This window comes from Mercenaria mercenaria, chromosome 14 (assembly GCF_021730395.1).
Source record: "Mercenaria mercenaria strain notata chromosome 14, MADL_Memer_1, whole genome shotgun sequence".
NCBI lineage: Eukaryota > Metazoa > Mollusca > Bivalvia > Venerida > Veneridae > Mercenaria > Mercenaria mercenaria.
The window spans coordinates 9,230,611-9,241,336 of record NC_069374.1 but is presented as its reverse complement, the minus strand read 5'-3'; the positions used below and the strand labels follow the sequence as shown (position 1 = coordinate 9,241,336).

At 32.5% G+C, this 10,726-nt stretch overlaps 2 protein-coding genes across 2 annotated transcripts; both read left to right on the top strand.

Moving 5' to 3' along the window:
- Nucleotides 1-549: 549 nt before the first annotated feature.
- On the top strand, nucleotides 550-1,005 carry LOC128548637 (uncharacterized). Its single transcript, XM_053524012.1, has one exon. It carries the CDS (start codon nucleotides 550-552, stop codon nucleotides 1,003-1,005), a length of 456 nt encoding a protein of 151 aa, XP_053379987.1.
- Nucleotides 1,006-1,665: 660 nt separating this feature from the next.
- On the top strand, nucleotides 1,666-6,570 carry LOC128548636 (uncharacterized). The gene is made up of 3 exons (XM_053524011.1): nucleotides 1,666-2,311; nucleotides 3,166-4,593; nucleotides 6,140-6,570. The coding sequence occupies exons 1-3, from the start codon at nucleotides 1,666-1,668 to the stop codon at nucleotides 6,568-6,570; spliced, it is 2,505 nt and encodes an 834-aa protein (XP_053379986.1).
- The last annotated feature ends 4,156 nt before the right edge of the window (nucleotides 6,571-10,726 follow it).

Below are 10,726 nucleotides of genomic sequence, written 5' to 3'. Positions count from 1 at the left end.
TACAGCACAATGCGTCAGCCATCCAATGTACAGCCGTTAAATATGGCAAATATGAATAATATGAACACGTATCAGACGAATGGTAATGCTTTCTATTCACCTCAATCCCAACCGCCCCCTTCTCAGCAGTATGTGACCTCACCCATGGCTTACAACAGTTCGCTCCTGTACCACAGCAGGTGTTTAACCAACAGGCACAATCCTCATCCTATGTCCAAGATAATTTTCAACAGATTGTTATGAGTAGATTTGACGCTTTAGACAGTAGACTCAAAAAGTTAGATTCTATTCAGGAGCAGTTATCCTCGCTTAACCAGAAAATTTCAGTCATGGACGGACGAGTTACATCCCTTGAGGAGTCAATGAGCAAAACTAACTGTTGAAAATAGTAGAGCTTATGAGTCACAGGTATGTGATGATTTAATATCGAAACAATCAGATATCGACAAGTTCTTACAAAAGGAACGAGAACGAATCACTCAGTTGCAGAAGAGTTATGACAAGTTCAAATCGGTTCCCGATGAAATAACAGATTTGCAGTCGCGATCGATGCGGGACAACCTGCTTTTCTTTGGCTTCGACGAATTAAGTACTGCTGAAAGTAGGCGATCTGAGAATTGTGCAAATACTGTTCTGGACTACTGTAAAAACACCCTGAAAATCGTAGATCCAGAAAGTAGAATTAAAATCGAAAGAGCGCACAGGCTTGGAAATAAATATGACAGTACGAAATCGAGACCAATTGTGGTTAAGTTTAATCATTACCCAGATAAACTACTGATAAAGCAGAAGGCCTCTGATTATGCAAAAAGCCTATCATCTCAGCCAAAGATACGCGTCAGTGAGCAGTTTCCCAAAACCATTCAGGATCGGCGACGCTTGTTGATCCCGGCGATGATAAAAGCTAAAAATGATGGAAAGACTGCTTACCTATCCTATGATAAACTGTTTATCAACAATAGAATGTACACGGTGGACAATGTGTCCACTTCTGGATATAGCTAGGAAGTCTATGAGAAGCAGTTATCGTTTCTATTGTGGAACGTTCAGGGTTTAAATTCGAAACTTAATGACTGTGATTTTGTAAATTTCATAAGTGATTTTGACATTTTGTTATTTGTAGAATCATGGAACTCTACTACAGCGAACACAAAAATTGAAGGTTTTGATCATTTTAACTGTCCTCGTCCCAAGTCGAGTAAAAGGGCAAAGCGCGAAAGTGGGGGAGTTATTGTGTATTATAAAGAATGTTACAAAAGCTATCTAGAGCTTATCAGTTTAGATGCTAGAGGTATAATATGGTTTAAAATTGATAAAAAGTTTACTCATGCCCAATCTGACGCATATTTTTGTGTGAGCTACATACCGCCTGAAAATTCTGCTATGTATAGAAATGAAAATTCAATGTTATATGAGTTCGATTTTTTCGAGCATATTAATACTGAAATTCGTAAATATAGTGACCTTGGTACTGTGTTCTGGGTTGGTGACCTAAATTCGCGCACAGGCGACTTGCCGGATTATGTATTGAATTTAAATCTTGACCGTTATGTTGATATCCCATTGTCTGGTATTCAGACGTCTAGTTTACCTGTGAGACGTAATCATGATCAACAGGTCAACAATTTTGGCTTACACTTGTTAAATATTTGTAAAGAAAACGATATGTGTATTATTAATGGCCGCAAGGATGATGGAAAATGTTCTTTTCATTCTATATTGAGAAATAACCCGGTTTCTAGTTTAGTTGATTATGTAATCACGGGCTATGAGGGTTATCAAGATATAACAGATTTTTGTGTTCTTGAGATAACAGAATTCTCGGACCACTGTCCTATTGTTTTTGAATTAAAAAATTGTATTGATATACCACAAAATGATTCGGTTGAATATGACAAAATCTTTTGGGATATATCCAAAAAGGATTCTTTTATAGAACAAGTAGATAATAATTCTGTATTGTTTGATAGAATAAATAGCAGATTGTTATCTGGAGAATATGATATTGACCAGTGTATGAGTGAGTTTTCAAATTTGGTTCATGATATCTCTTACAGATGTTTTGCAAGAACTGTTAATAGCCGTCCGAAACCAAAAAAGAAAAAATCGCCTTGGTTTGATGAACAATGCAGACGAGCAAAGTCTAACTTTTTTGCAGCTAAACGTCAGTATATGTCAAATAGGTCTGAAGAAAATAAAGTGCAGTTTTTGAATTCAAAACATGTATATAGTGCAGTTAAACGTAAAGCTAAATCAGTCTTTTATAATAAAGAGAAAATTAAACTGTCAGATATGAGCAAAACGTTTCCACGTAAATTTTGGAAATATATTAAGAAATTTAAAAACAATAGTAATACTACTAATAACGTTAAAATCGAGGACTTTGTTTCTCATTATTCGAACATTTCAAATGAATCACAAGGTCAATTTGATATTAACGATCATAATGTGTCACGTGATGTAACTGTAAATGTTGATCAGTTAGATAGATCAATATCTGTAGAAGAAATAGAAAAAACAATATCTATGTTAAAACGTTATAAGAGCTGTGATTATGAAAACAATGTATCTGATTTCTTTATTGATACAAAATGTTATATAGCACAAATAAACAAACACATATTAATACAAATATTAAATTATGGAATCCAGAGAAGTCAGAAGATTTTGTTAACAATATAGACACGAATAAGATTGATGAAATATATGATGAGCTTTGTCAACTTGAAAGAATGGAGTTTTTTTCTTCCGAATATTTTAATAACATCGTGTCAAAAATAAGCTGTGTGTTTAAAGATAGTGCAAGTAAAAACTTCGGAACCATCAAGAAATATTCGTATTCTAGAAAACATGTTGTTGATAGACCCACTTGGTTTAATGAAAGCTGTAAAACTGCCAGACGTGATTTCCACAGAGCCAAACATCTTTATAAACTTAGAAAAAATGATTCAAGTAAGAAAAACTTGAAGAGTAATAGTAAGCATTATAAGAAAGTGTTAAGGAAAAGTTTTACTGAATTCAGAATGAAGAACATAGAAAAAATAAAATGTTTAAAAAATTCGAACCCAAAAGCGTATTGGAAAGTATTGCGCGGAAATAAGAAAAACACTATTTCTGCTGAATTATCAGACTTGTATGAGTTTTTTAAGAATGTAAATTCTGCAGAAAATGACTCCACATCAGAAAATGTATTTAATAATATGGACTTTCCTGATGATATTGAGTTAAATTCCGTTATTACGATGGATGAAATTGAAAATGCTGCCAAAATGTTGAAAACTGGTAAAGCATGTGGCGTTGATGATATATTGAATGAACATATTAAAAATACTTTACCTGTAATGAAACACATATATTTCAAACTTTTCAATATCATATTTAACAATGGAATTATACCAGAAAACTGGACGATAGGCGTTATCAATCCTATCTATAAAAATAAAGGTGACGCTACTGAACCTTCAAATTACAGGCCGATAACTTTACTTAGTTGTCTAGGAAAATTATTTACAGCTGTTTTAAACATTCGTTTACAAAAGTTTGTTACGAAATATGACTTGATAAATGAGTATCAGTCAGGCTTTCGTAAAGGTTTTTCCACTATAGATAATATGTTTGTTCTAAATATGTTGATAGACTTGCTCAAAAGTAGCAAAAAGAAACTTTTCTGTGCTTTTATTGATCTAAGACAGGCTTTTGACACTGTCTGGAGATCAGGACTATGGTCAAAGCTAATTGAATTGAATGTAAATGGAAAATTTTTGAATGTTATTAAAAGCATTTATAACCAAGCAAAATCATGTGTTATGAAAAATGGGCAGAAATCAGACTATTTTAACTGTAATATTGGTGTGCGACAAGGTGAAAACCTTTCGCCCCTACTATTCTCAATGTATTTAAATGATTTACATGAATATTTTGTGAATAATGGACTAGTAGAAGGTGTATCCTGTAACAAACACAACTTAGATGATACTTTGATAGAATATTTAAAACTTTTCATCTTGTTATATGCTGACGACACTGTTATTGTTTCTGAAACTAGAAATGATTTACAACAAGCACTGAATCTATATGAACAGTATTGTGAAATGTGGAAGCTTACTTTGAATACCTCAAAAACAAAAATTTTAATTTTTTCAAGAGGTCGACGCAGTCAACATAATTTCCATTTTAAAAATGATATTTTGGAAGTTGTTGATGAGTACAAGTATCTAGGAGTTCTTTTTAGTCGAAGTGGTTCTTTCTTTAAAGCTAAAAAACATATTGCTAAGCAAGGAACTAAAGCTATGTATTGTCTGTTGAAAAAAGCAAAAGCATTGTGTTTACCGATTGATATGCAAATTGAACTTTTTTCTAAAACTGTCAAACCTATCTTATTGTATGGCTGCGAAATCTGGGGCTATGGAAATATAGATGTCATAGAAAGAGTTCAATTAAAATTCTTGAAACACATTTTAAATTTAAAAAGTTGTACTTCAAATTGTATGATATATGGAGAAACAGGTGTTCAACCATTGTCTATTGATATTAAGACAAGAATTGTATCTTTCTGGGCAAAACTTGTCCAACCTACAGGAATGAAACTAACAAGTAGTATCTATACTATTTTGCTTAGTCATTTTAAACATAGTAACCCAAATAATTTTTCATGGATTGTAAATGTTAAAAATATCCTTCTTTCCTGCGGACTTGTCAATGTATGGGAAACGCACGAATTTCCCAATACAAAATGGCTTACCATGAGTGTTAAACAGAAATTGTCAGATTTATTTATTAATGAATGGTTTTCTTTGTTAGAGAACTCCAGCAACTGTAGAAACTATAGACTATTTAAGCGTACTTTTGGTTTTGAACAATATTTAGTTAATAGTCAACATAACTTTTTAAAATTCATGATTAAATTCAGAACAAGAAACCATAAATTACCTGTTGAAACTGGAAATTGGAATGGAGTACCGCTTAATCATAGAACTTGTATATTGTGTAACTCAAATATTGGTGACGAATTCCACTATCTCTTGGAATGTCCAACACTTGCTGATGAAAGAACGAAGTATATAAAACCAAAGTTTCATAGATTTCCAAATATTTTACACTACGAATATGTCATGAATATGAATTGCAATACTGTAGAATATAAAAAATTATGTATCTTTGTTAAAAATATCATCCAGAGGTTTAAGTAGATTATGATAAATATTAATATACGTAATGTTTGAAAACTGTTGATAGCTTTCTATCTCACCGAAAAGTCATATTTATATTGTTTAATGCTGTAAATTTGGATAGAATTTGCGGATCTGTTAACTTAATTAAGTGATATTTGTATTGTGTACTGTTGCAAAAATTGTTACTCTCCCGCAAGAACATAATCATCAAAATATTATTATTATGGAACTTAGTGCTAGTATTATACCTGCTGTCTTGACAAATTCAATGCAAATGCCTCGTATAGTTATATATTATAAATATTGTATTGTACCTCATAATGTCATGTTATCATGAATTGAGAGAAATAAACGAATTGAATTGAATTGAAAATTGAATTTATGTACCATGTTTAATTACATATTTGAAAACTGTATTTATCCAAATTCATGGGTAAAGGGTGTGATTGTACCTATTTATAAAAAAGGTGATGCAAATAATCCCTGCAATTATAGAGGAATCACACTGGTAAACGTTATAGGTAAAAAATTTTCACTGTTACTGAGAAATCGCATAAACGCATGGTGCGAATCAGAAAATGTTTTTAATGAGTCGCAGTTTGGATTTCGTGATGGACGCTCTACTGCTGATGCTATTTTTTTGTTGCATACTATTATTCAAAAAGTTTTGTCTAAACGTTCTAAGCTTTGGTGTGTTTTCATCGATTATCAGCGGGCTTTTGATACCGTTAATCATGATGCATTATGGTTAAAATTACTCCAAACTGGAATCAGCTGTAAAATGGTCAGTATGATTAAATGTATTTATAATGTTGTTCAGTCTTGTGTGAAATTGACAAATACTGTAGAGTTGTCCAAATTTTTCGATGTTACTATCGGTTTGAAACAGGGGGAGCCATTATCTCCCCTTTTATTCATACTTTTTATAAATGATATTACTGATAACTTAGATGTTAATTTGTTAACAGACAGGGATTTTGATATGTTAACAATGTTTATGATATTATTTGCTGATGATATTGTACTGTTTACCACTGATCCTAAAAGCCTGCAGGCACAAATTGATAGCGTTTATCAGTATTCACAAAAGTGGGGCTTGAAAATCAATGTTGATAAAACGAAAGTATGTGTTTTTGAAAAGCGTAAACAAAATGTCTATCCTGATTTTGTCATAAATGGTGAAAAAATTGAGATGGTAGATAATTTCATATACTTAGGTGTAAAATTCACATACACTGGTAATATGTCAGGCGCTGTAAAAGCTCTACATGATCAAGCCCTAAGAGCCTATCATAACCTTTGGTCATTGTTTGATAAAGTTAATTTTGATATTAAAACTAAACTCTCATTGTTTGACAAAATGGTGGTACCAATATTGATGTACGGTTCAGAAGTATAGGGGATTTATAATAGTACCAGTTTTAAATGTGTGGATAAACTTCATGTCAGATTTTGTAAATATATACTTGGTGTTAAACATCAAACTCCAAACAGTGCTGTTCTTGGTGAATTGGGTAGATTTCCGTTATCAGTAATTTGCAGGGAAAGATCAATAAAATACTGGCTGAAACTTAGGGTACTCATAGGATAGGGACTCGCCTTCTTTTAAGATGTATAATGACCTATGCCTGCATGTACAAACAAATTGTTGGGCAACTAGAATTCATTCTGTGAATGATCACTTAGGTTTTAGTAACATAAGACTTAATTTTGATAGAACTGTAAATTACTTCCCAACTATACAGCGCAGAATCCGTGACCAGCATATTCAAGAATGGAGAGAAACCATACATAACATGCCAAAACTAAACTACTATTGTAAATATAAAAATGATTTTGTTTTTGAAGATTATCTCTGTAATATTACAAATGATGACTTGAGAAAATATTTCTCTAGATTAAGATTGTCATCTCATAACCTTTGTATAGAAAGTGGCAGATATAATGGTACAGTAAGAGAAAATAGACTATGTATATTGTGCAATCAAAAGGCAGTTGAATCGGAATATCATTTTATGTTATGTTGTGACAAATTCAGAACAGTTCGTAGAAAATACTTTAGAAGCATATCTTGGCCTTGTATACAGAAATTTAACTCGCTTATGTCTACAAAAAGTAAAGGTTTGCAGATAAAAATATCTAAATATATTAGAGACTGCAGAAAAAATGCCCTGAAAAACTTAGCTGTTTCTTAAATGTATATTGTAATAATGTGTATACAGCCATGTATTAAGTATCCATTATGATTTGTGTATGTATATGTGTCTTTGCCGTAGTATGTTTTTGTTTGTAAATGGCCAAAGGCAAATTGTTTGCTGATTATGCCAATAAACTTGAAACTTGAAACTCTATTCCATCGTAGGTCCATTTCTCTGAATTTCTCAAGGCGCCCCCTTTTCTTAATACCATTATTTTAGTTTTTTCGACATTTACAGTTAAGCTCCATTTATCACAGTACCGTTTTAAGTTGTCCATTGATTGCTGTAATCCCGTAATTGTATCAGAGAATATAGCAGCGTCGTCGGCAAACAATTAACATTATGGTACGCCATGCTGTGGGATCTGTTTCACCGAAAAGGCTTTATATATGTTCATTTAATAGGATAAAGATGGGTTTCAGAAGTAGAACTAATAAGTAACTAGTGTGTGTGTGTGGGGGGGGGGGGGGTGTGTGTGTGTGTGTGTGTGTGTGTGTGTGTGTGCGCGCGCGCGCGCGTTATTGTTGTTGTTGTTTCTTTTTTCAATTTAATCAACCGGCAGGGGTGAAATTGATCATGGACTGGATTCTGGCCAAAAAAGTAAATTTTGATTTTATATGGTAATAATATACCATACCTCCACTTCTACTCATATGCATTTGCTTAGCTTATTTCGGTTAAACTTGTATGTTTGTAAGATTACCGAGAAACTCGATTTCATATTTGTACGGGTACGCTCATGAGAAGGTTTTCATAAAATTCAGATCATTGAAAAGTATTCTCTTTAGCACGTACGCGTACATAGTATAATATAGCAGGTACAGTTTTGAAAACATCTCAGAGGAGTGTTTTGTTATTTGCATGTGCTAAATATAGTCAGCGGTTTTCTTAAAAAAATCCAGTCTCGGTAGATATAATGCACCAAATGCAGTTTGTGCCTGTCGTTACATTTAAGTTAAGAATTCGACCGTATGTGTAGGTCTGCCTGTATTAGTCTTTTAGTACCGCAGATGAGGGTCTGACAGTCCAGGTGTTATTCTACTACGAGAGGTCATGGATACGTTATTTGAATGTCAGCTGAGTACCACATTATGAAATTGATAACTATGTGCTATGAGCTTTCTAAAAATTGGACTGTGGTCCGTCTTTTAATTTGAGCGATACCACTTATTAATCAAAAGGGTGTACTCTGAAAATTTAATGACTTGCTGCGATCACGCTAAAGGTTAAGACATCCAGTTAGTGATGATAATGTTGTTTATGATTTGATTTCTTTATTTTTATCATGAATATATGTTTTATTCTTTTAAATAAAATTATTAAGCATCTTTAGTATCAATAGATACCAGGTTCTGTCTTCGGCCTACATATGTAAGTTGCGGGTAAATCCCGATCCCATAAATCCGCTAAATAAAAACTGCAGGTCGATCTTTTCCCCCATACATGATGATAAGTTAGTTAGTCTCCACCTGTTGAAATCCAGTCTATACACATTTTGTCTTCATGATTTTATATTTTAGAATTATTACTTTTTCAATACATAGTTTTCGTTGATTTATATTGTTAGTTATACACATGTATAAATAATTTACACGACATGCGTGTAAACTTCATCTGATGTTCATTAATTATACTGCAAAACACATTGTTATGTATTTAGATGTATATTGCTCACGTCAAAATACTCAAAAATAAAATATGAAACTGAAGTGCCGATTCATATAACCATCCACAAGGCTAGTCTTCTAAACAAAGAAAAAAACTCGTAAAACCCCTACCATCAGTTTTGAACTATTTAATTACGAGAAAGACCGACAAATTATTTATGAAAATGAAATTAATTTCTTTAAAAGCTTATTTATTGTCTGCACCGGTAACCCATACTCTGTTAGTTACGTAAGTGGAAGGTCCAGAAGTTCCAATTCAAGACGCTTTCCTGTCAGGCGTAAGAGCACAACGTGTATTCATGGGATTCTAATCCCAATGTAGTAATGTTTAGCTAGAGGAGCGGGGTCTTGAACTCACGACACATGGTTTCGTAGTCAGACAGTGTTATCACTTGACTACTGCGTCAGCTCAGAAAATGAAAGAGTTTGCGTACCTTTATGTTATAAGAGCCTAGCCTGCTCGCTGGATAGATGCAAATTAGCAGTAGAAATATCCGAGACGTCCGACAAAGGCCAGGCGTCTGCCCAGTATAAAGTTAGAATTCTTTATTTATTAGTGTCTCATCATTGTACAACAAATATATAACATACTTATAATAATACATGCTGTAAAAGAACAATGCTATTTAATTTTGAATTACAGGATACTTGGTGTCACAAATAATTTATACACACACGTCTTTTTACATAAATTCATATTTTTTTTATAATTTATTTCCATTTCCACATCCAAAGTATCATACATTCATCACAAACATTGATTTATTGATTTTATGTGCCAAAGATATTTACATAGAATATCAAGCGTAGTTGGAGAAATAAATCTTCCTACATAAACAAGAATTTTTGAAAGTGTGCATGTTTATGCAAAAAAGGAAATAAATCTACCTACATAAACCAGAATTGTTTGAAAGTGCATAAATGTACATGTCTAAGCAAATAATGATATACATTGTTCATTATCATCAAGTAATAACATCTTGTGTTCCGGATGGAGACTATTCTAAAAAGATAGACTAGTAATATATTATCAGTGGACAGACCGTACACATGATCAGATAGTTTTTCAAATGCTGTTTGGGTATCAGTAAATAAACTTAACTTGCAATGTTTTGATCTACATTAATATCATTAATAGATGTATTATAATTTGTTATCCTTGCTCGAAAGAAAAAGAAAAGAGTACGAAAATAACAAGGACTAGTTGACAAGTAGGTTCCAGAAATCCAATTACACACAATAAATTAGCGGCTTAATAAGCATACTGTATTTACCTTGCTTATGTTTTAGGTTTTTTATCATTAACATGGTATTAATCTAGGGCAGAAAACTCTGACAGATACTTTTCTGTGGAGATTGCAGAGTTGCATATCTTCTCTAAAATAACTTATTCAACAAGTTATATGTGAAAAAAGAGCAAAAATGTAGTTTAAAAAGTACAAGGTCAGAATGGAAAAGAGTCAGTAAAAATATCCATTAATGAAAAGCTAAAATGTTTCATAGATAGCATGTTATTCACACCTAAGTTAACTTTTTACTGAGAAATAAAAACAGAACAAAGAAAAAAGAAGAAAGACAACTGTAGCAGTCACTATGAAGACCCAGACCCACGTGTTACACTTCACCATCTACAAATAGAGGCCTTAAAACTTTTCCATTTTCTATCAAAGCTATTCATGTTTTGGTTTTT